Here is a 27673-nt window from a genome sequence, read left to right as displayed (position 1 = left end):
ATTGATTGATTTACATACATTGAAGAATCCTTGCATCCCTGGGATAAATCCCACTTGATCCTGGTGTATGATCCTTTTAATGTGTTGTTGGATTCTGTTTGCTAGTATTTTGTTGAGGACTTTTGCATCTCTGTTCATCAGTAATATTGGCCTGTAATTTTCTTTTTTTGTAGTATCTTTGTTTGGTTTTGGTATCAGGATGATGGTGGCCTCATAGAATGAGTTTGTGAGTGTTCCTTCCTCCACAATTTTTTGGAAGAGTTTGAGAAGGATGGGTGTTAGCTCTTCTCTAAATGTTTGATAGAATTCACCTGTGAAGCCATCTGGTCCTGGACTTTTGTATGTTGGAAGATTTTTAATCAGAGTTTCAATTTCATTACTTGCGATTGGTCTGTTGATATTTTCCATTTCTTCCTGGTTCAGTCTTGGAAGGTTATACCTTTCTAAGAATTTGTCCATTTCTTCCAGGCTGCCAATATTATTGGCATAGAGTTGCTTGTAGTAGTCTCTTGGGATGCTTTGTATTTCTGCACTGTCTGTTGTAACTTCTCCTTCTTCATTTCTAATTTTATTGATTTGAGCCCTCTCCCTCTTTTTCTTGATGAGTCTGGCTAATGGTTTATCAATTTTGTTTATCTTCTCAAAGAACCAGCTTTTAGTTTTATTGATCTTTGCTACTGTTTTCTTTGTTTCTATTTCATTTATTTCTGCTCTGATCTTTATGATTTCTTTCCTTCTTCTGACTTTGGGTTTTGTTTGTTCTTCTTTCTCTAGTTCCTTTAGGTGTAAGGTTAGATTGTTTATTTGAAATTTTTCTTGTTTCTTGAGGTAGGCTTGTATAGCTATAAACTTCCCTCTTAGAACGGCTTTTGCTGCATCCCACAGGTTTTGGATCGTCATGTTTTCATTGTCATTTGTCTCTAGGTATTTTTTGATTTCCTCTTTGATTTGTTCAGTGATCTCTTGGTTATTTAGTAACGTATTGTTTAGCCTCCATGTGTTTGTGTTTTTTACGTTTTTTTCCGTGTAATTGATTTCTAATCTCATAGCATTGTGGTCAGAAAAGATACTTGATATGATTTCAATTTTCTTAAATCTACTGAGGCTTGATTTGTGACCCTTGATGTGATCTATCCTGGAGAATGTTCCATGCATACTTGAGAAGAAAGTGTAATCTGCTGTTTTGGGATGGAATGTCCCATAAATATCAATTAAATCTATCTGGTCTGTTGTGTCATTTAAAGCTTCTGTTTCCTTATTTATTTTCATTTTGGATGATGTGTCCATTGGTGTAAGTGAGGTGTTAAAGTCCCCCAGTATTACTGTGTTACTGTCAATTTCCTCTTTTTAGCTGTTAGCAGTTGCGTTATGTATTGAGGTGCTCCTATGTTGGGTGCATAAATATTTATAATTGTTATATCTTCTTCTTGGATTGATCCCTTGATCGTTATGTAGTGTCCTTCCTTGTCTCTTATAACGTTCTTTATTTTAAAGTCTATTTTATCTGATATGAGTATTGCTACTCCAGCTTTCTTTTGATTTCCATTTGCATGGAATATCTTTTTCCATCCCCTCCCTTTGAGTCTGTATGTGTCCCTATGTCTGAAGTGGGTCTCTTGTAGACAGCATATAGATGGGTCTTGTTTTTGTATCCATTCAGCAAGCCTGTGTCTTTTAGTTGAAGCATTTAATCCATTCACGTTTAAGGTAATTATTGATATGTATGTTCCTATGACCATTTTCTTAATTGTTTTGGGTTTGTTTTTATAGGTCCTTTTCATCTCTTGTGTTTCCCACTTAGAGAAGTTCCTTTAGCATTTGTTGAAGAGGCAGTTTCATGGTGCTGAATTCTCTTAGCTTTTGCTTGTCTGTAAAGCTTTTGATTTCTTCATCGAATCTGAAAGAGATCCTTGCTGGGTAGAGTAATCTTGGTTGTAGGTTCTTCCCTTTCATCGCTTTAAGTATATCATGCCACTCCCGTCTGGCTTGTAGAGTTTCTGCTGAGAAATCAGCTGTTAACCTTATGGGAGTTCCCTTGTATGTTATTTGTCATTTTTCCCTTGCTGCTTTCAATAATTGTTCTTTGTCTTTAATTTTTGCCAGTTTGATTACTATGTGTCTCGGCGTGTTTCTCCTTGGGTGTATCCTGCCTGGGACTCTCTATGCTTCCTGGACTTAGGGGGCTATTTCTTTTCCCGTGTTAGGGAAGTTTTTGACTATAATCTCTTCAGATATTTCCTCGGGTCCTTTCTCTCTCTCTTCTCCTTCTGGGACCCCTATAATGTGAATGTTGTTGCATTTAATGTTGTCCCAGAGGTCTCTTAGGATGTCTTCATTTCATTCTTTTTTCTTTATTCTGTTCTGTGGCAGTGAATTCCACCATTCTGTCTTCCAGGTCACTTATCCATTCTTCTGCCTCAGTTTTTCTGCTATTGATTCCTTCTAGTGTAGTTTTCATTTCAGTTATTGTGTTGTTCATCTCTGTTTGTTTGTGCTTTAATTCTTCTAGGTCTTTGTTAAACATTTCTTGCATCTTCTCGATCGTTGCCTCCATTCTTTTCCCAAGGTCCTGGATCATCTTCACTATCATTATTCTGAATTCTTTTTCTGGAAGGTTGCCTATCTCCACTTCATTTAGTTGTTTTTCTGGGGTTTTATCTTGTTCCTTCATCTGGTACATAGCCCTCTGCCTTTTCATCTTGTCTTTCTGTGAATGTGGTTTTTGTGCCACAGGCTGCAGGATTGTAGTTCTTCTCGCTTCTGCTGTCTGCCCTCTGGTGGATGAGGCTATCTAAGAGGCTTGTGCAAGTTTCCTGATGGGAGGGACTGGTGGTGGGTAGAGCTGACTGTTGCTCTGCTGGGCAGAGCTCAGTAAAACTTTCATCCGCTTGTCTGCTGATGCGTGGGGCTGGGTTCCCTCCCTGTTGGTTGTTTGGCCTGAGGCAACCCAACAATGGAGCCTACCTGGGCTCCTTGGTGGGGCTAATGGCAGACTCTGGGAGGGCTCACGCCAAGGAGTACTTCCCAGAACTTCTGCTGCCAGTGTCCTTGTCCCCACGGTGAGCCACAGCCACCCCCTGCCTCTGCAGGAGACCCTCCAACACTAGCAGGTAGGTCTGGTTCAGTCTCCCCTAGGGCCACTGCTCCTTCCCCTGGGTCCTGATGCGCACATTACCCTGTATGTGCCCTCCAAGAGTGGAGTCTCTGTTTCCCCCAGTCCTGTCAAAGTCCTGCGATCAAATCCCACTAGCCTTCAAAGTCTGATTCTCTAGGAATGCCTCCTCCCGTTGGGAGGTTGGGAACCTGATGTGGGGCTCAGAATCTTCACTCCAGCAGGTGGACTTCTGTGGTATAAGTGTTCTCCAGTCTGTGAGTCACCCACCCAGCGGTTATGGGATTTGATTTTACTGGGATTGCACCCCTCCTACCGTCTCATCATGGCTTCTCCTTTGTCTCTGGATGTGGGGCATCCTTTTTTCTGAGTTCCAGTGTCTTCCTGTTGATGATTGTCCAGCAGCTAGTTGTGATTCTGGTGTTCTCGCAAGAGGGAGTGAGAGCACATCCTTCTACTCCGCCATCTTGGTTCCTGATCTCAATAATCTAAGCTTTCACCTTAGGAAACTAGAGGTGCCCGTGACTCACCGCTAGTTGCACTCAGGCAGGAAACACGCTCACCGACACCATCAGCGAAGTGCCCAAAATCTTTGGTAGATTTTAGACACTGTGGTCCAGAGCTCAGATTTTTAAGTGTGTGGATAGAAGCCTGGGTGGATAGGACCCTTGAGTTGGAAGAAGTAGAGGGACACTCAGAACTCATACCTGGAGTGGAAACCCTGCCCTGAAGCATGTTTCTGCCATGTGTCTGGGTTCATGAACCATAGCATGACCCAGTGCTGGACGGGTGGCTCCCCCCAACCCCATCCCACCTTCCCACACTCTCGTTGTGGAACCTGGGGCCAGGCTCTGAACTCGGCCTCAATTTTCCCTCCACTTCCATCCCCGGACTGTGGTAAAGGTTTAAGAAAATTCATGACATCATGACTGACTCATTTCCCTGCATAAAACCTTCCACTGGATAACCATGATGAAGAGAACAAGATCCAAACCCTGACCACGACCTGCAGGGCCCCAGAACCTCAGGGCTCTGCTTACCTCTCCCATCTCAGCGTCTATGGTGCTGTTACTCCCAAGAGGGTCTAGTGGCACGTGGCATTTTCTAGTCCAGGCATTCAGTCCTCCAATATTTTTGAGCCTCTTGTATATGCTAAGGATTGGACCAGACCATGCAGGTCACAAGTGACTTGTGAAAGACTCTGACCTTGATCCTGAAAGCGAAGAGAAGCCATTGGCTGCAGAGAATGACGTGATCAGATGTGTGTTTCAGGAAAGTGACAGGAGCGAGGATGGATTGGACAGGCTCAGGGTTCTACACAAGGAGATCAGCTAGCAAAGGAATGCACGATTCAGGGGAAGAGGAAATGAGAGCTTAAACCAAGGTAACAGCAGTAGGAAGGGACGATAGAGGGAGGACCTGAAAGGGAATAAGCAAAGGGAAAGAAACTCAGGGAGTGATGACTTGTGGGAGAGTTAATGAGATGTGAAGAAGCAAGCCTTCCGTAACGGAATGATAAATTTTGGTTTACTAACTGTGTCTTCTTCCTTGTAATTAGATTTACTCAGAAGATGATCTCTGTGATTCCTTTTGATTCTAACATTCGATTGTTGCTATAATCATTTTGGGTTTGGGATAGTATCAGCTTTCCTTGGGATAACAAGGGTCTTAGAATGGGCAGGGGGCTTCTCCTGAAGAGAACAGAGTGACCTCGAACTCAGAAACAAGAACTTGCGCCACCACATGGAATTCTGAATCAAGATTCCTGTTTGCTTTGCATCCCAAGGTCTTGGCAAGAGGCCCATTCTTTTGCGTTGATTTATTATAAATAAGGCATTGTCCCAGCTGTCGGAGACTCCAAGGAGTACGTTGTGCTGCAGACAGCAGCCGTGATATGGGAATGGCTTTTACACTAAGAGAGAACATGTCTTTCCGTTTTTCAAGGACAAAAGTATAAAACCACTAGAGAATTCACTTGGCAACCGTTCTGAAACAAGGCCGTCCCTTGGGAGAAAAATGCCGTGCCCCCCCACCCGCCCATATTCCAACCCACTCCATATGTTTAATGGCAAAAAAAAAAAAAAAAAAAGTAGCTGATAATACACTGGTGTGTCCTCACCTGCTTCCTAAAGGCTTTTTTCTTTGACTTACTTTTTTGAAAGAACACTTTATTGAGATATATTTCATATACTACAAAAGGATTTCACATTCCATAAAAGGTACCCTTTTAAAGTAACAATTTGGTAGGTTTTTAGTATATTCACAAAGTTGGGCATTGATCGCCACCAGAATATTTTTATTACCCCAAAAAGAAGCCCTGTGCCCTTTAGCAGTTACTCTTGGTTCCCTCTTGTCCCCCAGCCCTTTGCAAACTACTAATATTTTCTCTCTCAACTCTGCCTATTCTGCACATTTCATATAAAAATAAAATCTTATAATGTGATTTCTTCATTTGTCATAATATTTTCAAGTTGTATCTATGTTGTCTTGTGTATCAGAACTTTATTCCTTTTATGGCTGAATAATACTCCATCGTATATACCCCACTGTATTTATCCATTCATCAGTTGATGCATATTTGTGTTATTTCCACTTTTTGGCCCATGAACATTCAGGTACATGTTGTGTGGGTATGTGTTTTCAATGCTCTTGGGTGTATACCTAGGAGTGGAATAGGTAACTCTATGTTTAGCTTTTTGAGGAACTGCCAGACTGTTTTCCATGGTGGCTGCACCACTTTATAGTCCTCCAAAAGACTTTGAAGGATGAAGTTGTGTAGCCCATTTCTAAGAGTGGTGTCAGGACTTCCCTGGTGGCGCAGTGGTTGAGAGTCCGCCTGCCGATGCAGGGAACGCTGGTCCGTGCCCCGGTCTGGGAGGATCCCTCATGCCGCAGAGCGGCTGGGCCCGTGAGCCATGGCCGCTGAGCCTGCGTGTCCGGAGCCTGTGCTCCGCAATGGGAGAGGCCACAGCGGTGAGAGGCCCGCGTACCGCAAAAAAAAAAAAAAAAAAAAAAAAGTGGTGTCCTATCAGTTTCCAGCAAGCGTAGTTCTTTGTTAATTTGCAAGTATATGTGTGTATGTATACACACATGTGTACATATGTGTATGTATATACATGCATATTTTGGGCTAGCAGTGATGAGTGATGGTATTGCCTTTTTTGGTGTTCTTTTATGACTACTTAAAATTACAAAATCATTACTTTGGAATTGCAGAGAACCTCAGAGAGTGTCAAGTCCCACCCCAATTTCATATGAGAAGAAACTGAGGCCCCCCCCAGCAGCTCAGGGGCTTGCTCAAGGCCACACATCACGCTGGGCATAGCTGGGACCAGACCCAGGTCTTCTGATTTGCTGGCCAGTGGAAACTGTGTAGACCTAGTAGAAGTAGGTGGTAGGAGGCTGAGAAGGTACAGGAAGATGCTGGGGGGATGGTAGATTGAACATCCTCATGCACAAACAGAGAAGAGAGCAGACATTAAAAACCAGATGTTGCATACCACCAACAAGAACACATGCACACAGATTTGTTCCCTAGAAGTGATAGTAGAATTGTCTATAGCTGCACCGCCCAATATGGTAACCACTAGTTACATGTGGCTGTTGAGCACCTACTACTAGTTACTGAGGAATTGAATTGTTAATTTTCTTTCATTTTAATTGAAATAGCCATATGTGATGATTGATTAGTGGCTACCATTGGACAGTGCAGCTTTGGAATCATTAGATATTAGAACTAAAGTGAAGCTGAGACTTAGGCCCAAGAAACAGAAGTTACGTGACCAAGAAGACCCAGTTAATTTATTGTAGAACCAGAACTTGTTCTTTTTATGACCAGGGTCAAGATTACTGGAGTGCTTAGAAATGGAGAAGGGGGACTATATGCTGTAACCCTTTGCTAGAGCCAAATAATATTGGATCTGTTTTCATACAGGCTATCTCATTTAATCTTTAGAATGTCCTGGGAGATAAGTAGAATGGGTGACTCCATTTTTCATAGCCATAAGCTTATAGGTGAAGAATCAGAGCATCAGTGAGATTAATCATCTTGTCTAATGTCACCCAGCTAGTAAGCAGTGGAGCGAAGATCGGAACCCAGGTCTTATGCCAAAGCCCATTGTATCTCTGGAAAGAAAGAGTTTTTTGGGTTTTTTCGTTTTTTTGCGTTACGCGGGCCTCTCACTGTTGTGGCCTCTCCCGTTGCGGAGCACAGGCTCCGGACGCACAGGCTCAGCGGCCATGGCTCACGGGCCCAGCTGCTCTGCGGCATGTGGGAGGTCACTGGCTTGCGGGGGGTGGGGGGGAAGTGGGGAGGTTGGGGAGTTCTGATGCTGGAGGGGGAGGCATGGCATCATTGTCCTGTAGCATAAGAAGGGAATGGAAGTGGTGCCTCTAATTCTTTTTTTAAATTGAAATAGAGCTGATTTACTATATTGTGTTAGTTTCAGGTGTACAGCATAGCGACTCAGTTATATAATTTTTCAGATGATTTTCCATTACAGGTTACTACAAGATCCTCCCTGTGCTATACAGTAAATCCTTGTTGCTTGTCTATTTTATGTATAGTAGGGTGTATCTGATAGTCCCATACTCCTAATTTATCCCTCCCTTTAGCACTGCCCCCCCCAGAGCCCTCTGCTCCCATCCTGCCCTTGGCCCACCGCCTCGCCTTCTCCTTCTCCTCTTAGTGCCGTCCCTACTTTTCCTGGAGCCAAAAGTCAGAGCTTTTTCTGTCCACATGCTTCAGGAGGGGAAATAGGCCCAGAGGATGTGTCCAGCTCAAAGCCACACTAGACCCACAGGCTGAGCTGACGCGTGAACTAGAAATCCTTAACTCTCCAACTGGTCCTTTTGCTCTTCTACCAAGATACCTCATCTTCTCTCCCCATCTCTCCCACCCCTGGATCCCAATGACAGTCCAGGTATTCATTCAGTATTTCCTGTGCACTTACGAAGTGCCAGGGTAGGGGGTGCTCAGATTTTAGAGCTGAGAAAAGCAGAGGCTCTGCCCCCTCACGACCCCGTAATTCTAAGATAATGTGATCCAGTCCAATTCCACGTACGAAGATATTAGCTCAGCCTCAACCCTGGGAATTTAGATAGAAACACCAGGAGAAGCCCCTCCAGCTGGAACTTAAAGGAGGAGTCAGACTGTTCTAGGCAGAGCCTGAGCGAAGTCTCAGTTATGAATGTGTGTAGACTCCTGGTTAGAAGTGTGGGCTCTGGAGCCAGATCATCTAGGTGTGAATCCTGACTCGGCTGCTTCCTGGTTATGAGACCTTGAGCAGTTTACCGAATCTCTCTGTGTCTCAGTTTTCTCATCAGGAAAATGGGGGTGATAATAATACTTACCTCAGAGGTCGCTAGTGATGATTAAATAAGTGAATCCATAAAAAGCACTTAAAAGAGTGTCTGCCTCCTAACCACCGCACAATAAATATTAGTGACATGATGTCGACTGTAATGATGACGGTGGTGACAGAGTGATGGGGTGTGCGGCTGCTAAGTTACGGAATTCCTGGTTTCCTGATCTGTCCCCACCGCTAAACAGATCACCTGAACCCAGCACAAGGTGTGGGGCAGCAACCATTTTTGGGATGAATAAATGAATGAATGGCTGAGAAGAACCTTGGAGTTCAGAGCCAGACCTGTTAGATCACAGGAGGGGTCTGCGGTCTGGCTGGGGAAACCCATGTCATTCACTGGTTCTCCTCCACATGCACCATCTTGTCCCAGAGCTCCACCCTGCTCCTTGATCTTCATCAAAGGGAAGCTTGGGGACAGATTTTGGGGAGAAGGGGAGCTGTTGCATGTAATTTATGCTGTGTTTATTTTTTTCTCCCCCGTCTTCTCACAGGAAGGAACAGCTGGATGCAGCAGCCAGGTATGTTTGTGATTATGAAGCCTCTTCTTCCCACCGCTGTGTCGGGACAGAGGGTCCAGTTTTGTGCACTGTAGGGCCCCTGGGCAGTCATGCAGGTCGTGAGATAGAGTTTGGGGGTTCACTGCTGTTGCTGGCCGCCATTTTCCTCTGCCAATTTCATGTTAATTTACTCAGGAACAACTTAATTGTGATCATAGCAGCAGCCACATTTTGAGTGTTTCTCCTCTGTGTCTGGAGTCGTGCATGTGTTATCTCATGTGGTCCTCACATCCACAGTGAAAGATCGACTCTCGTGTCTTCATTTATGGATTGAGGAGACTGGGGCTCAGAGACGTTGAGTTACTCCGCCTGGGTCACACAGCTACTGAGGAGCAAGACCAAAATCCAAACTCAGGTCTGAATATTAAGACCATGTTATTTCCATTATATCTTGCTTCGTTTGCTTCTTGGGCTCACAGATGGTTTTTCAAAAAGTGAACCAAGACTATAATTCATGATCCGCAGTGAACCATGCTCACTGCAGGCTGCCGCAGAAGCAGGCTGAGCTTCCGCATGAGTCCTCTCTCTTCCTTTTGGTTCCATCTGGAGAAGATGTCACAGTATCAGGGAAACCATGGACCCTGCTCGAGATTGTAAAGGAAGACCACCTCTCGCAAACAGTTTAACTGTTTGTATACAAGTCATCCCTCTATATCCACAGGGGATTGTTTCCAGGACCCTCGAGGATACCAAAATCCGCAGATGCTCGAGTCCCTTGTATAAAATGCCAGAGTGTTTGCATGTGACCTGTGCGCATCCTTCTGTGTACTTTAAGTCATCGCTAGATTAGTCACAACACCTAATGCAGTGCAGGTGCTATGTCAGTAGTTGTAAACACAACACAAATGCTCTGTACGTCGTTCCCCGTATGTGGCAAATTCAACCTTTGTGTTTTGAAACTTTCTGGAAAATTTTTTTCGAATATTTTTGATCCTCACTTGGCTGAACCTGTGAATGGGGGACCTGCAGATATGGAAAGCCACCTGTATTTATAAATAGAAATAATTGTATGTGTAAATATACACGCTGTATATAATATAGATTTAAAGTATTATTGTTGACAAAGTACTTGCAAAGCCTCTCAGTCAATCTCCTGGACGCCAACTCAGCTGTTGTCCTTCTAGAGCTGACAGATTGGGCAGAGGAGGTGGTGGGACCCTGGACCATCTGTATGGGAACCACTTCATCCTGCCTGGAAGGAACAGACAGCACCAGTTAACTCACAAAGAACACAGTTTGGACTTTGTCCCTCCTTTATGCAGACTTTCAAATGGAAGGAGCATTTTGTGGTTGGAACCAGTCCGGACTCCAGGGGGCATTTGGGGAGATTGTAAAGGAGGGCTGACCGCCGACAGTGACAGTGTCAGGAGACGTTTGCTAGAGGACCTGCAGCAGCTCATGTCTCACAGAGGCAGAGCGGGAAGACGCCGCAGAGATCCTCCTCTGGATGATTTTACAGAAATGAGTCCCCCCAAGGGGGCAGGCTCACCCCAAGTTACAGAAATCCTGAGCTCGAGGGGTTACGTGATCTCAGGACTCCCCGTGGAGTTGTCTTTCCCCCTCATCTCATGACTAATGGGGTTTTAAATCATGCAGGTGTTGACACTGCAAGTGAATGACTGCATTGACCTTCATATCCTTCTCTATGGAGACACGAACAGAATTTAGCCAAATTGGAATGTATGAGCAAAACACCGTTGTGTACTGGACTAGGCAGCTTGGTTTAATCTGGGCTTAGATAGATGCATTTTGCGGCTTTGCTGGGCATGCTTCTCCAGTTATTGAAAATGGGCTCTCTGAAGTCTGCTCATCAGCTTACTCACGCCTCTGTCCAGAACTCTCCACTCTGCCAGGGGCACATACAGAGGGAAAGGACATGCCATGATTTCTTGGGGTTCGAGTCGCTGGGGGTTTTCTGGCTCATCCTCCTCAGGAAGAGCGAGGTCAGTTACGTAAGCCACTCAGCCTCCCTCATCCAGGCTCGGGTGCAGCACTTTTGATTTGAACAACAAATAGGTTTGGCTGATAGATTGGCAGGTGAGATGGCAGGCGTGATTGTAGCCGTGAAGCTTGGAGGCGGTGCCGGAGATCTGGAGGAAGGATGGGTGAATTGTCGACAGAGGAATCAATTCTTTGACCGAAGAAGGCAGGGAGCAAGGAGACCAGAGAATGGTCAGCAATGTACGTGTGCGTTAGATGAATACTCACTGGTATACCATTAGCTTCTTCAACAGGCTGCCGGCTGACTGGTGTTTCTATCTTACTTTATTATTATTTCTAAATAGCCAGAATCAGATTTGGAGTTCATCTTTTTGACACCTTCTAACACAGGTGGCCCACACATCTGTTTGTCAGCCCAAGGAAAGAGTTATATCCTCTTTAACTTAACAGCTCCTGGTTCTCTGTTGGGATAAGAAAAGGAACATTTTGGGCTTCCCCGGTGGCGCAGTGGTTGAGAGTCCGCCTGCCGATGCAGGGGACACGGGTTCGCGTCCCGGTCCGGGAAGATCCCACATGCCGCGGAGCGGCTGGGCCCGTGAGCCATGGCCGCTGAGCCTGCACGTCCAGAGCCTGTGCTCCGCAACGGGAGAGGCCACAACAGTGAGAGGCCCACGTACCGCAAAAAAAAAAAAAAAAAAAAATTAAAGGAACATTTTAGCTTGTTGGAAAGAGCTCATACTTGTAGTTTCTTATAAAGCTAGTGCGTGTTCCCACCACCCCCCGCAAAGGGTCAAGAGAGCTGAGCTTCTTTGGTCCCAAGGATGGGACTGTCTTGGCTGATTTGATTTTATGCAGGCTTGCTTGAGGAACAGAAGCCCCCTGACTTCCTACAATGGCCGGGAGGTTGGCTTTGATCACGGTGTGCTTCCTTCTCGGGATCTATAACTCTGAGAAGGAAGAGAGCCAACTTCCGTTGTGGGCTTGGTAGGGGCTGGGCAGTTTCCATAGATCGTCTTAACTAATTCTTGTAAAGATGGAGACAGTTGACAACCCACCGCCTCACCCCTTCTCACCTAGTTGAGATGCCCCACTCATGGTGCCCTAAAGTAGGACTCAGCACTTCCCCTAAGGAAGCGTTTACTTTATTTTTTTATAAAGTTATTTATTCATTTATTTTTGGCTGCGTTGGGTTTTCGTTGCTACGTGCAGGCTTTTCTCTAGTTGTGGCACGCAGGGGCTACTCTTCGTTGTGGTGCGCGGGCTTCTCATTGCGGTGGCTTCTCTTGTGGAGCACGGGCCCTAGAGCACGTGGACTTCAGTAGTTGTGGCTCGTGGGCTCTAGAGCGCAGGCTCAGTAGTCATGGCGCATGGGCTTAGTTGCTCCGCGGCATGCGGGATCTTCCCCGACCAGGGCTTGAACCCGTGTCCCCTGCATTGGCGGGTGGGCTCTTAACCACTGCACCACCAGGGACGTCCCGCATTTACTTCATATACAGTCAAAACTTTTAAAATTCCCTCTTCCTCTCTACGAGTTTGATAGGGCTAACACTGGGCCTGAAGTGTTGGGTGTGCTCCGTAAATTTGCTGAATGTCTAAATAAATGATTTAACGAAAGAGATATTGTACAATCATATTCCTTAGGAGGAAATTGAGCTCAAGCGTTTATGTAACTTACACCTAAGCCAAGGACAGAAATAGCCAAGATGAGGATTTCAGATATAGGTCTGACTGTATCAGACCATACAGGCTGAGTCCCAGCACAGCACAGGTGGTCGTCATGCCGTCCTTGTCCTCCAGGAGAAAAGAGTGAGGTCAGTTAATCTCGCAGACTCTTGATCCTGGCACTTGTTCTCTCTCGGCCAGGAACTCTTATCTCTTTGTTGCACTTGCTCCTTCACTTCATCTGAGACTCTGCCAAATGTCACCTCCTGTAACACACCCTCCTTGCCTCTCCGGCTGAGACAGACTCCAGAGTCAGACCGTCAGACTTCAAAACCTGGCTGCTCTGCTTATTAGCTGTGTGATCTTGAGCAACTTCTGCAACCTCTCTGTGTCCTCATACGTGGAAGGGGATAATAATAGTCCTAACCTCATAGGCTGCTTGGAATGACGCCTGTGATCCGGCAGAAGTAAATGCTCACTAGAGATTAGTTCTGCTCATTTGGTGTGTTATTCATCCACGAGATTTGGAAACATGGGAAAAGTAATCCTTTTAGGAAACCAACACAGAAAAATATGTAGTTTCTCACTCTTCCATCAGTGTGTGAGTCTGCGTGTCCTCGGAGCACCAGCTGCAAGTGTTCTGGAATTGTGCTCATAGATCTCCAGACATACTGGATCAGAGGAAACAGATCCTTGAGCTCAGCAGAGCTAACTTTGCAAACCTGTCCAGATGAGAGTGAACCAGATCAATATATCAGGGTTATTTTAAAATCACGATGTTCTTCCTACAGCCCAGGAGTCAGTCCGATCATGACCCTACCTCCTGGTCCCTGCTTTATCCACCGTTTTCCTTCCTCAGTCCAGACAGTCCGTTAGGAACCACCAGCCCCCTGGCCCTCGGCTGCCTCGTCACAGACGTCGGACCAAGGGATTCCTCAGCCACTTCCTGTGTGTTGTGAGCTTGTGGCCACAGTAGCAGAATTGGTCCCGCATTGTTTTGCCACATTAGATAATGTGAGTTACAGGCCACTTGGAAGATTTTTTTTTTTGTTTTTGTTTTTTGCGGTACGCGGGCCTCTCACTGTTGTGGCCTCTCCCGTTGTGGAGCACAGGCTCCAGACACGCAGGCTCAGCGGCCATGGCTCACGGGCCCAGCCGCTCCGCGGCATGTGGGATCTTCCCGGACCGGGGCACGAACCCGTGTCCCCTGCATCGGCAGGCGGACCCTCAACCACTGCGCCACCAGGGAAGCCTCTTGGAAGATTTTTTGACAGTATGATTTGGGCACATTGCCAAACCTTTGTGCCTCAGTTTTCTCATCTATATAATGGTTATATTAAGAATACCTACCTCTTAGGGCTATTGTAAGGATTAGGTGTGAATAGAGCCTTAACCTGGCAAATACTACATAAGGTTTGCTTTTATTATTATTACTGTCATTATCCTGATTGACACCCACATTTCTGGGTTTTCTGTGCCGAGGATCTTTTCCACATGCTGTAAGGCCAGCTTAGGAGCCAGATCAGCATAGGTTTGAATCTTAGCTTGGCAATGGTTTTCCCCTCCCTCCCTCCCTCCCTCCCTTCCTTCCTTCCTTCCTTCCTTCCTTCCTTCCTTCCTTCCTTCCTTCCTCCTTCCCTCCCTCCCTCCCTCCCTCCCTCCCTCCCTTCCTTCCTTCTTTCCATGCAAACATTAAGAGCCCTGCTTTTCCTCAGGCCCTAGAGATTCCCAGGGAATTGGGACTCACAGTCTGATGGGGGAGGTGGATATGTCAACCAAAAAAGAACAATGTAGTGTGGAGGGTGCTGGTATGGGGATATTATAGACACAGGAGTACAGAGGAGGTGAGCAGAGGAAGGGAAATCTAAGTTCTACCTGGAACAACACATCAGGAGAGGATCCCTGAGGTGCTTTCCTTTGACTTGACTGTTAAGGGCTGAGTGGCTTTACACGGGGCTGAGGGAGGGATTAGGGCTCTAATTTTGTTCCTTCCCTCCTTTGTTCTTTCATCCTTCAAACTAATAAGCATTGAGTCCCTAGGCCTGTAATCTTTCCATGGGCCATCTATTTCTGTATGAGAAATCCCTAGAAACGCCAACTCATTAAAGGTCAGTAAAGAAGAGCATGCAGAGAAAAATGTGCAAAATGCCTAAATAAATGAGTCTTCATTTCTCTATAGAGGAATTTATATCGTAGCTAGAAACAAAGGATGTGAGTTCTCCTAGCTCTACCGTGAAGTACCAGGATGCTGACGACCACTCCATTTTCATTGTCATCTAATTCCCAATTAAGATCTCTCGTTTTAATGAAAAACAAACATAGGCAAGATAGTGACTTTCATTCATAGTTTTTTCTCAGAGAGAAAAGCAGGGCACCAAAGCCTCAAAGGTTTGGCACGTGGATGGTGACAGATTTTTATTCTCTCTGTGCTTTCTCTGCCTTTTTCAGGGTAGACCATGGTGCTGAAGGAGCCTCTAAAAGGGGACTGCTGGTCTTGTGTAGGCTCTACCTTTCCCATGTGTAAAGAGGGAAGGAAGAAAGAATGAAAAAGAGAAGGGACAAAATCAGGGCTTTAACTCCTGTAGGTGGGATTGGCTGCTCTGTGCCGGTTACCCAGTTTGTGCTCATTGAGCTGAACAAACAGAACAAGACAGATTGACCATTTCTTCAAAAGACTCTTCTGTTGGCTGCAGTGACACTGTTCTCTTGGTTTATCCATCATCCGTCCATCTGTCCATCCACCCATCCATCATCCATCATCCATCCATCATCCGTTCATCTGTCCATCCACCCATCCATCATCCATCCGTCATCCGTCCATCTGTCCATCCACCCATCCATCATCCATCCGTCATCCGTCCATCTGTCCATCCACCCATCCATCATCCATCCGTCATCCGTCCATCTGTCCATCCACCCATCCATCATCCATCCATCATCCGTCCATCTGTCCATCCACCCATCCATCATCCATCATTCGTCCATCTGTCCATCCACCCATCCATCATCCATCATCCATCCATCATCCGTCCATCTGTCCATCCACCCATCCATCATCCATCCATCTGTCCATCCACCCATCCATCATTCATAATACATCATCCATGATCCATCCATCCATCATCTATCATCCATCAACCATCCATCCACCCATCCATCATCCATCCATCATCCGTCCATCTGTCCATCCACCCATCCATCATCCATCATCCATCCATCATCCGTCCATCTGTCCACCCACCCATCCATCATCCATCCATCATCCGTCCATCTGTCCATCCACCCATCCTTCATCCATCATCCATCCATCATCCGTCCATCTGTCCATCCACCCATCCATCATCCATCCATCATCATCCATCTGTTCATCCATCCATCCACCTATTCAATGAATATTTATTAAGACCCTCCTGTGTACCAGAAGCCCTTTTAGGGAATATAGCTATGAATAAGAAAGATAAGGTCCCCAACGATTTATTTGACAGGATGCCTCTCAGTCTTCCTAAAAGTAACTTGTCCCAAGCTCAAATTTTGTTTTTTTGTTTTTTTAAAAAAACATATTTATAGCTTATCCAGGACACACATGTCCAACAAAGATGGCATAAGGAGGCAGAGAATATAGTCAGGTTGGTCCCAAGCAAAGTTGTTTACTAAGCACTGTTTGCCTCTGATGTTTTTTAACCTTACCTATTGGGTTGTCTCCCTTCCAACTTCTCTCTGATATCACAGCTTCACTGACACCTCCTCCCCACGATCTCATCTTATTCTGTATCCTGGATGGGAAGGGCAAGAATTGTATTTAAAAGTACCACTCCTAAGGTTCTCTTTGTATTTTGTTCATATGGACACTTCTGTGAGTTTTTAATGTGCAAAAGTGGGCCCAAGAGCTGAGTGTGAGAGTAGAGACAAAAGAGAGTTTACTTGAATTGGAAGTGAGAAGAATCTAGATTGGAACAGAGGAGGACTCAACCCTGGAGGGAGTATATAAGGAGGAGAAATGGGAAGGGAGAGGAGGATATAACGCAGGAAGGTATAACCACTGAGAAGTTTTCCCAATGGAGAGAGTCTAAATGATTTTTTAATTTTAATTTTTTTAATTTTAAGTTTCTTAAAACAAATTTACATGGTTCATTAGTCAAAATAATATAGAGGCAAACAGTAAAACATCTTAGTACAACTTCCATCCCTGTCTACCCCATTCCACCCTCCTACCCCCCATAAATAATCTTTTTCAGTTTTTAGGTATCTTTCCAGTGTTTCTTTAGCACATACAAACCAAAATTTATTTATATTTTTATATTCCAAATTCCAAAAGTATTTTAAGAGTGGCGTCTAATATTCAACTTAAGTTGTTTGAGTTGTGAGGCAAATCCTCGCCATTTACTAAAATCCGCTTCACACCACAGTCTTGTATCAAGTGTGTGTGTGTGTGAAGACAAGGGACTGCCAAACTCAACTTCTGGTTTCTTCTCCAAACCTGTTTTGCTCCTTTTGCTCAACTGAAAAAAAATGGCATCACTGTAAGGAAAAAATCGTGTCCCCACCCACCCACTTGTGTAGCCAGAAACCCGGGAGTGGTGCCTTACCTGCCTCTTGCCCTCATGGCCACCCAGAACCCATCAAGGAAGACTGTTGTGGTTCTTCTCCAGAATAAATGTCCAAGTGCTGGTCTCCTCCTTCCCACTGCAGTCACCCAAGTCCAAGCCACCAGCTTAGGAAACTTCAGTGGCATCTTCTTTGGCCTTTCATTTTTTCCTTGCTTTCCTCCAATCCATTCTCCATGGAGCAGCCACGGTGTTCCCTTTTTTGTTGCTTTTTTGGTTTTTTTTTGCGGTACGCGGGCCTCTCACTGTTGTGGCCTCTCCCGTTGCGGAGCACAGGCTCCGGACACGCAGGCTCAGCGGCCATGGCTCACGGGCCCAGCCGCTCCGCAGCATGTGGGATCTTCCCAGGCCGGGGCACGAACCCGTGTCCCCTGCATCGGCAGGCGGACTCCCACCCACTGCGCCACCAGGGAAGCCCGGTGTTCCTGTTTTTACCGTGGTAACATACTTCTTAAATGTACATTTCTGTGCCGTTAGATATACTCATATTGTCGTGCAACCAATCTCCTGAACTTCTTTGTCTTATAAAACTGAAAGTCTGCACCCATTACACACCAGCTCCCCGTTTCCTCCTCCCTCCAGCCCCTGCAAACCACCATTCAACTTCCTGTTTCTGCAGGTTTGACTACTTTAGGAGTGGAATCATACAGCATTTGTCTTTTTGCGACTGGCTTATTTCACTGAGCATGATATCCTCCGGGTTCATCCATGTTGTAGCACGTGTCAGAATTTCCTTCCCTTTTAAGGCTCCGTCGTATGTTTATACTGCGTTTTGTTTGTTCATTCATTCTTCCATCCGCGGACATTTGGGTGGTTTCCGCCTTTTGGCTACTGTGAACAGTGCTGCTATGAACATGTGAATTCTTTTTAAAAGCAAAGTTGATATCCTCTTCCCTTCTTAGAACTCTTTGGGTGTCTCCAGGTAGACCTAGAATAAAATAGAAATTCCTATGTTCCTCTTCCTATTTTCGAATTCTATTTCTAAAAATCCCTCACCGACCTGGCCTCTGATCCCGTCTTGCCCTTTGTCCCCCATTCACGTATTTTTGGTCACGTGCGCTCCCTTCAGTGGCACAAACCAGCCCTCACACCCTTTGCACCCACGTGCGAGTCTTCTGCCTGGAGAGCTCTCACTCCTTTTCTTTGAAATCTTGCTTCTTCTTGCTCTTCCAGTCTCAGCTTCCATGTCTGGAGCCACCGTTATCTTGAACCTGAACCACTGAACCTGGTTCTCTAATTGTTCTTCCCATCCACCCGAGGCCTCCCCTGACCACCCTGCCTCAGGTGACCGTATGATATTCTCTGTTACTGCGCTCTCTTTGTTTCCTGGTGTTGACTGAAAAAATATGCACAGCCTAGAGGTTGAGAATTACTTTTTATTCGGCAGACTTTCTGAGGACTTAAGCCCTGGGTGCAGCCTCTCAGATCGCTCTGAGGGACCGTTCCAAAGAGCATCCAGGATATATAGGAGTTTCTGCCACAAAGACCGGGTGGTCAGAACATCGAAAGTTTACTGTTCATTAAAGAAAACCTGGCATCTCAGGTTAAGGAATTTCGTGCTTTTCTATGTATGGGAAGATGCAAAAGTCTGGGCTCATTGAAATCATTCCACTGATGGAATGATTTCTCAGCTCTCTAGGGCCAGCATCTGGTACTTTCTCATCCTGAATCCCCTCAGAGTGCACCCTGGGGGGCATCGTGTTTCTATCCTGAGTTCCCTCAGTGTTCACCTTTGGGGCAGCTGTAATGTGATGGCTTGATGGCTGCAACATCCTTTGTTTACTGATTTGACAGGCAACATTTTCTTCATTGACACTGGTCAGATTTCCAACGATACATATATCTGTTTGCCTATTGTGTGATTTCTTGACCTTATTGTAAGCTCACTGGAGGCTGTAAACCACGTCTGTTTTAGTCACAACTATTACCTTAGCAAGTTACTAAGAGCCTAGCATTTTCAAGATGTAGAACACACTTTTGTGGAATAAATACATAACATTAGCTCTATTTTACAGGTGAAAAAAAAATGGAATCAGAAAGAGTTAACGCCTTACCCAAGTTAAAAAATATTACCTGCAGGGCAGTGATTTGAACCCAGTTCTCTTCTCCCAAAGGCAACACTCTTTCCACTCTACAGCACGTCCTCCCTCAGCTGAAGTTGGGTTCGTTTTCTTAATCAGAAGGTCAAATATTATTCTTCCTTCCTTCTTTCACCCAACATCATAACAGTGTTTTCAGTGCCTACAATGTGTCAGGCACTGTGTTAGATGCTGGATCATTAGACGAAGTACAGTTTCTGAACAAATAGCTTACGCTTTTGGTTTCTTATGCTCAGCTCCGTTGACTTTTTGGGTGGGATAAGTTTTTGCTGTGGGGCCACCCTGAGTGCACTGTAGGAGGTTCAGCAGCATCCCTGGCCTTGACCCACTGGAAGCCAGTAGCGCTCTCCAAGTGACGTCAATCAAGTGCGATTCCAGACGTGCCATTGGGGGCAAAATGAGAGAGAGAGAGAGTCCCTCGGAAGTCAGAGATTTCATTATGGTGGCCAAGCGCCATGGTTGAGAAAAGTCTCTAAGAAAGCACAGTGAATGGATATCTGACTGGACCAAGAGTGGAAGTGTGCCTCGGGACTGATATTTGGACGAAGTTTCAGACAAAAAGTCGGTCTTTTGGATAAAAGAAGGGATGAAGGTTTTCCTAGATACAGGTCACCACTTGTGCCACGGCTGGGAAGTGTGTAATCGGGGAACTGCGTGGAGCTTAACACAACTTAGAGTTCCCTGGGGCAGGAGCCCAGGGCAGGGGCTGAACAACTCTGCCAGGAAAGAACAGCCTGGACTTTACTTTTGCCATCCTTAGTCTCTATTTCCAGTTTTCCCAGTTCGTGTTTGGAAATCATTTGTCTGCACTTAACAAATCAGGGACCCCGGCTTTCCAAGGGAAACTGATGTCAGCTTCAAGGAGAGCTTTTCTTGCGAGACCCGGCATAGCCTCCAAACACACGGCCTGAGTCATGCACTAGAAATCCATACGGAGAAGGGCAGAGATGGGTTTTGAGTTTCAAGGATGAACTTTGCCTTGCGTTTGATTATCCTTTGGGGTCTTGGATTTCAGGCGACACGATTAAGAAGTAAGCTGATCACCCACTTTGCTGGAGAAAGAATTCCGTTAAGCCTCTTAGGCTCAATGGCCATAATTCAGAGCCGAGATTCCTGACGTGTGCCCGACACATCTGGATTCCTAATGCTGTCAGAATCCATCTCTCATAAAACGGTCTCTGTGACCAGTGGGGTATTAAGTGAACATAGCCAAAGCAATTCAGACTGTTAGAAGTTGCAGTGAAACATTTAAATGCCAAACAAGCGAATCCTAAATCCCAACAGAGATAGAACCAAGAGAGTTCTTTCATTATCTGATAGTCAGCAGTTATCCTGAGATTTCAAATCAGGACAGAGTGGCTGCCATTACTTTTTTTACTTTTGTCTTGCTTAGTTTAAAATTAAGCTTCTCATACACTTGTCTCCTGCCCAGGTCAAGTTCTGTGACAGTGGTGAGTGTTTGAGACTAGCGTTGAGAAGAAGTACAGTAAAATAATACATAAATCCTGAGAACTCATCTCAGTTCATTAAAAAAAAAAAAAAACACTTTTTTGTGGCTCAGGAAATTTTATCCATCCTTTTCACACATGTCGTTAGCTTTCTACTGCTTCTGTAGGAAGAGGATTATTTACCGAGATAATGGTGACAGCCAGCATTTATTGAAAGCTTCTCACATCCGCATCCCAGACAGTCAGCTAAGCACTTTGCACGTATTCCCTCACTTAACCCTTCCACAGCCACATGTAACATGGGTTGGCCCTCATCATTGTGCCCGTGAAGGAGCTGAGGACCAGATGGCATGAGTTCTGTGTCCTAGGTTACATGTTTTTTAGGACGTTTCCCCTCAGGCCAGTTTTGCCCCGAAGTCCTGACCATCAGGCTGTGCTGAGCAAGGCTGTGGGGTGGGTTCAGAAATAACCAGGCAGAGTCCTTTCTTTGCCAGGACTACACAGTCGAGTGGGACGGGCGGGTGTGGGAATGTACAGCCTTTACCCTGTGTACCAAACACAGAGACGGAGAAAAACACAGCCTGTCTTTGGAACAGATGGGGAGAACTTAGTTTCCAAGAGGGGACCCTTGGGCAGTTTTAAAGGGCAGATGGGAATGAGGTCAACTGAGAAGGCAAGGAAGGGCATGGCTGAGTGCACCAAGGCATGCAGGAGGGGACTTGGGGATGGGCAAGGGGCTTGGTACTGATGGGATGATGGATCTGCTTGGCGGTATAGCAAGACAGGTAGGCAGGGGCCAGGAAGCAGAGGGCCTGAGAAGTGACTGACCTAAAGTCCCCTTTTCCCTTAGCTCATGGCTAGGAAAGCCTTCTCTGTGTGTTCAGTGGACATCCTGCCTTGTTTAGTATTTTTAGCCCCTGGACCCTGATTTATTCTCATTAGTCATTTACCTAGTACTGGTCAGGAAACCACTCTGAAAACTTTGACCAGCTCAGGAAAGTTGGAGTCATCTGAGTACTGGCATTTCTCTGAATCTACTCTGGGCATGTACATGGATTCATGTAACAATGCCGGGCGAGAGAGAACAGTCCAGAAGGAGTCAGGTGTCACAATTACTCATCCACCTGTTCGTTCATTCATTAATCAAATACTTCTTAGTGGCTTCTCTATGCCAGGCTGAAGACAAGAAGCATTACAGACATTATCATATGTAATGCTCCCCAAGTCTCTCCTTAGCAAAGTGTCGTTAGGCCCACCTAACCGATGAGGACCCGGTGCTCAGAGAGCGTAAGGCACCTGCTCGGCACGAGGTGCTCCCACCTCTGCAGCTCCAACGCCAGGACCTCCTCACCACCCCAGGCCACAGAGATGGCAGCGGCTTCTGGCGCGAAGCACCAGACGCAGACTCTAGAAGTACTCAGTTATCTCAGGCTGCCGCAAAGCTGACTTGACCACCCATAGTCATATTCATTTGTTCACTCATTTGTCCCACAAGTACATGCACACCTGCTGGGTACCAAGCCCCGTGTGGGTGATGGAGAGAACGCAGCTGAGCTGAGTGTACTGATGTGTGAAACAAGCACTATGGGTCTCTCTGGTCTGTACCACACAAAAGGACTTCCCTCCTGTGCCCACTCAGGTGAGGGGCAGAGGCTAAGAAACAGAGGGAGAAATTACTATTTACAGAGCACCTACTGTATCCCAGGCTCCATGCCAAATCCTTGACAGGCATGATCCCACTGCAACCAAGTGAAGTGGGATGTGCTGATCCCTATTTTAAAGATGAGGTAACTGAGTCTGGTTAAGGTCACAGGTTTGCCCGAGGACACCTAGATGGTTTCTGCACCAGGGCAACTTTCTGTTGGACTCATTAACTGTTTTTTGTGCCAAGAAGACTTTTGGCAGTACAATGAAGTCCAGGGACCCTTTCTCAGAATAACAACTTTGAATCCATAAATAAAAGGCAGACAGTTACAAAAGAAACTGATAATGTTGAAATGTAATTACCAAAATATTTAAACTTTTGAGATGCAGTCGTATACGTGCTTCTTTGTGTTGAATCTAATGGCATGATGTAGTGGCAGGTTGAATACTACCATAATTTCAAAGCAGTGACGAGCATGGCAATACCTGGAGATAACAGGATATAAAATGACCTGTGATTTCTGTTGTGGAAAGTCACAGGACATGGCTGGGGCATTGAGGATATTACTGGGGTTTATTCACACATTCATAATTGAAAGACATGCTAATTTTCAGTTTGAGATTAGTGAATTGAAATCTAATTAGTAAATTTAAAATGCAGTGTTTTTCCCATTCAAGCTCATGGACCTCCCCCACAGTTCTGTCCATGGCGGGGTGTCTGTGGACACCAGGTTAGGGTACTTGCTTTATGTCATTCAGTTCTGTTCAAGGAACACTTGATAACTCTTTGCCTCTGTGAGTCACTGTCTGGGCACCACAAAGCAGTACAAGGGAAGTTATTGATGCAGAGGAGACGGGAGCGGAGGAGGAATGAAGCTTTGCTGCCTGCTGCTATAGGCTGGCATTTTATATCCTGGATCTCGTTTAAGCTGCACTTAAGCATACGAAGAAACTGAAACAGAGAAACGCGCCTGAGGTGTAATAGCTAGTCGGTTGCCGAGCTAGGATCTGAACCAAGCCCTGTCCCATTCCAAGCCGCTCAATCAGATTGAGCACTGGAGGCGCGAGTCCCACTCCCGCGTGGAAGAGGATGTGTGCGTCTTTATGGAGAGGGACGGGAAGTTACGAAAGCCTGCACTCAAGGAGGAAAATTGTTCACTTTTGCTTATTTTGTAGCCAAAAGCTGGGTCTCTTGGATCGGGTTCGCCTTTCTAATCCTCGTGGTAGCAATACTAAAGGAAAGCTATTTACCCCTCTGAATGTAGATGCCATAGAAGAAAGTCCTTCTAAAGAACCAAAGCCTGTTGGCTCAAACAATAAAGAGCGTTTCCGCACCGCCTTCCGCATGAAAGCATACGCTTTCTGGCAGAGCTCTGAAGGTAACGCCCTTCCTCTTCCTCACCCTGTCTCCTCCCTGTCACCTCCTCCCACCCTCTTCCTCGCCTCCCTCCCTCCCTCCCTCCCTCCCTCCCTCCCTCCCTCCCTCCCCTCCCTGTGGAAGAACCCTGCAGTCTACAAAGTAGCCCTTTCCTACTGCCCTGCATTAGCGTCTCACTTGTCTTATCCTCAGCCCCTGGGCTGTGATAGGTCCCTGCACTCACTCCAAGAGCAGAGGGCCCACGTTAGCTGTTCTCCTGGGCCAGGGTCACCACATGTGTCTGCACATCCCCTCCAGGGAGCCTTGGGACATACCGCCATGGATCCTAAGGGTGGCCCTGATGAGTGCATTGCCATGGAGGTCACCTTGAAGGATGGAGAGGGGCCAGGTGCAGAGTGATCTGGACACCTGGGGAACTCAGCACCCCCAGGGGTGGGAAGAGGTGTTGGAGAAGTGCCCCATGGGGGCCGTAGGAGCAATACATCTGTGTGCCTCTTTCACTTACGAAAAGGGCGGATGAGTAGGGCTCAGAAAGTGACCACCCCCCAAGTCAAGGTCACAAGGATAATGACTGACAGAGCAAGAATCCAAACCCGGGTCTGTCTGATAGACACCCACGTGTGTCCCTTTGCTGCCTCCAAAGGGCCACTCCGGAACCCTGGGATTCACATCACCTCCATCCTAGCCTTCTCCCCCAGCAACAGTCCTGACCTACAGGCACCTCTGACTCAGACACCTGGATAACGGAAGGGAGATGAGGAGAGGGTCTGAATGACGGAATGATGTCACAGCTGGAGAACGCATCGGGGTTTCTGAAATGGGAACGGAGATTCAGGAGGTTGAGTTTGGATAGCTCTGACCGAACCAGGTCCCCGAGCCTTTCCAAGTACTGCGGCCTGCCATTGATATGTGTCTCCTTCCCTCCCAGATGCCGGGACGGCCGACCCCATAGCGGAGGACAGGGGCTACGGGAATGACTTCCTCATCGAAGACATGATCCCCACCCTGAAGGCCGCCATCCGAGCCGTCAGGTAACGCCCCCTCCTCCCTACCTGTGGGCCTCCCAAGGCCCCAGCTCAGCTCCCACAGGATGCGGTTTTGTAAAGTGCTCTTAGGCTTTGGGAAGGTGGGCAGAAGATCCCTCAAGTAACCCCTGAGTCAAGTCCAGAGACTATGTCAATTCTAAGGGAGCGGCTACATTAGCAGGTCATCCTGGGAGACCCTTGCTCTCCGTTTTATAAACATGCTTCCACAGGCCCCTGACAGTGTTTCCGACTGTCACCCTCTTGTCTGGCTTCGGCCACCATTTATTTTAAAGGATGTTGGGGAGGCAGGGGTGTATTGACATGGAGTTTTATTTTATAGGCTTCTTCCTCAAAATAGCTTTTCTTCCGTCTGTCTTCATCCATCTAGTTCTTTTTTAATTAGCATTTTCAACAAGATAATCACGGATAGGATTTTTTTGTCTGCTTCAGACAAGACTGTAATTCACTCCGGCTATTTCTGTTTTGTTTTGAATTCCACAAGAAAATAAAAATATGCTACTACTTCAAGGGAACTTTGACCAGGATATGGGCTTATAAGCACTCCTCCATAGTGGCAGTCAGTGAATTCTAGAAACTAAGTCAGAGTCTCTGAGAACTAGTCGTGATATTTTCAGAAGATTCCCAGTCCAGTAGATCAGGGAGCACAATAGTTTATAATATGTGACCCTCAGCAAAGCCTGGTTCCTCGTGATCCCATCCTGTACAATGTCCCAGAAATGAGGCTGGATAAAAACACAACGGCCTGGATTCATAACTGGTTGAATGGTCTTATTCAAAGAAAACCAATGAATGAATCTGTGTCAAGCTCGAGGGAGGTCTCTGCCGGGATGCTTCACGGTCTGGCTTCTGCTCCATCCTTTTTAGCATTGTCATTGATGCCTTAGTTCAGGGGTTGGCAAACTTTTTCTGTAAAGAGCCAGGTAGTAAATATGTCAGGATTTATGATCCATAGGTCTCCGCTGTATTCAACTTTGATTTTGTAGTGCAAAAGCAACTGTAAACAGTCTATAAATGGATGACTGGGACTGTGTTCCAACATAACTTTACTTTCAAAAACAGGCAGTGGGCCAGATTTGGCCTGCAAGCCATAGTTCCTGATACCTACCTTAGATGAAGCTATGTAAAGGGCAGGCTTAGAAAATGACGTAAAATTGGAAAGGATGGCGAGTTGGATATACAGTCAATAGGCAAAAATAGTGTTTAGGGGCTGACGCCATGGGCTATGACGAACAAAATGAGCCTTGAATGCACCATAAAAAAGACCTGTACATGGGACTTCCCTGGTGGTCCAGTGGTAAAGAATCCTCCTTACAGTGCAGGGGACTCAGGTTCGATCCCTGGTCAGGGAACTAAGATCCCACATGCTACTGAGCTCGAGCGAGAAAAGAAAGAGAAAACCCGAACACCACAACTAGAGAGAAACCCGAATGCCACAACTAGAAGAGAAGAGAAAACCCGAACGCCACAACTAGAAGAGAAGAGAAAACCCGAACGCCACAACTAGAGAGAAACCTGTTGCCGCAACGAAAGATCCCTCATGCCTCAACAAAGATCCTGCGTGCCACAACTAAGACCCGAGGCAGCCAAAAAATAAAAGACCTGTACAAGAATGAGATGGGAGGACCCGGGAAGCTGTGTTTCCTACCTGGCCTATGATTAAAGGTTTTAATTGACACTATGTTCAGCAAGAGTTGACCTCGTGATGGGAATTTCAAGGAGCATTAATCACCTAGGATGACTTTATTGGTTCCCAGGAAGATGGAGGTGAGGGTTCAGCATCTCCAAGTTCTGGGTGCCCCACTTAATTGAGAACCTGAGAAAACTCGGGGAACAGAAGCTAGCTTTTTTCTCTTCCAGGAGCTCATAAGCCAAAAGACTAAGGAGGCTATTGAGGAAGAGATATGTCAGCTGTCCTCAAATAGAAAGCAGTGTGACACAGGATTAGGACCGCGAGCCTTGTCCGCGTACAAACCTGGGTCTGAAGGAAACTCTGACGTTATGAGCTAGATGGCCCTGGGAAGATGCTGAAGCTCTCTCGGCCACAGTTGCATCATCTGTGAATTGATCTATTAGCAAATTGTTAAAAATGCACTTAGCTCAGTGTCTGGCATGTAATGAATGTGAAATAAATGTTAGCTCTTATTGTTACTATGAATTTATTATTCAAATGAGTAAGAGGAGGTAGTCATGAAGGAGAGACGCTAGCTAGCCTCATTCAGCGTGTTTCCAAGAGGTAGAACCAGGACCAAGAGTTGAAACTTCTCATCAAGTTGTTTCTCTTTGGATCTTTTATCCTCCCCCGCCCCAGAGTTTGCTCATCTTGTATCATAATTTCCTTTACTCTCCACTCTTGATGTACAAATGTCTCTACTTTGCCTTGCAGAATTCTACAATTCCGTCTCTATAAAAAAAAATTCAAGGAGACTTTGAGGCCTTATGACGTGAAGGATGTGATTGAGCAGTATTCCGCCGGACATCTTGACATGCTTTCCAGGATAAAGTACCTTCAGACGAGGTAAGACAGCACACCTGGAAGGATGGTGCTCTCCTGACTGCTAAGGAATTAGAGCCAGGTAGACCTTAGCGCTGAGGGTGAAAGGCATTCAGTAATCCACAGTGCAGGGGAGAAATTTTAAGAACAAAATTCATCAAACATTCATCAAACATGGATGTCACAGCCAACCAACACCATGATTAAGCCTCAGGGAGAAAAAGGCATCTGTGCTACTGGCCCCTGACTGTGCTGCTTTGGATTTTGCCAACAAAATTGGGATTACCTAAAATGAGTCCAGTTGACTAATTCTGAATATAAATTT

General features: G+C 46.0%; 1 protein-coding gene across 1 annotated transcript in view; it reads left to right on the top strand.

Moving 5' to 3' along the window:
• The window catches only part of KCNQ3 (potassium voltage-gated channel subfamily Q member 3), a 292035-nt gene that overhangs the window by 256197 nt on the left and 8165 nt on the right, over positions 1-27673 (top strand). Inside the window, 4 exon segments of the mRNA XM_032609424.1 lie at positions 8974-8996; positions 23610-23812; positions 24740-24842; positions 27241-27372. Coding sequence (XP_032465315.1) covers positions 8974-8996; positions 23610-23812; positions 24740-24842; positions 27241-27372 — 461 coding nt within the window.

The sequence above is a fragment of the Phocoena sinus genome, chromosome 17 (assembly GCF_008692025.1).
Source record: "Phocoena sinus isolate mPhoSin1 chromosome 17, mPhoSin1.pri, whole genome shotgun sequence".
Classification (NCBI taxonomy): domain Eukaryota; kingdom Metazoa; phylum Chordata; class Mammalia; order Artiodactyla; family Phocoenidae; genus Phocoena; species Phocoena sinus.
This window is presented reverse-complemented; position numbering and strand designations above follow the sequence as displayed.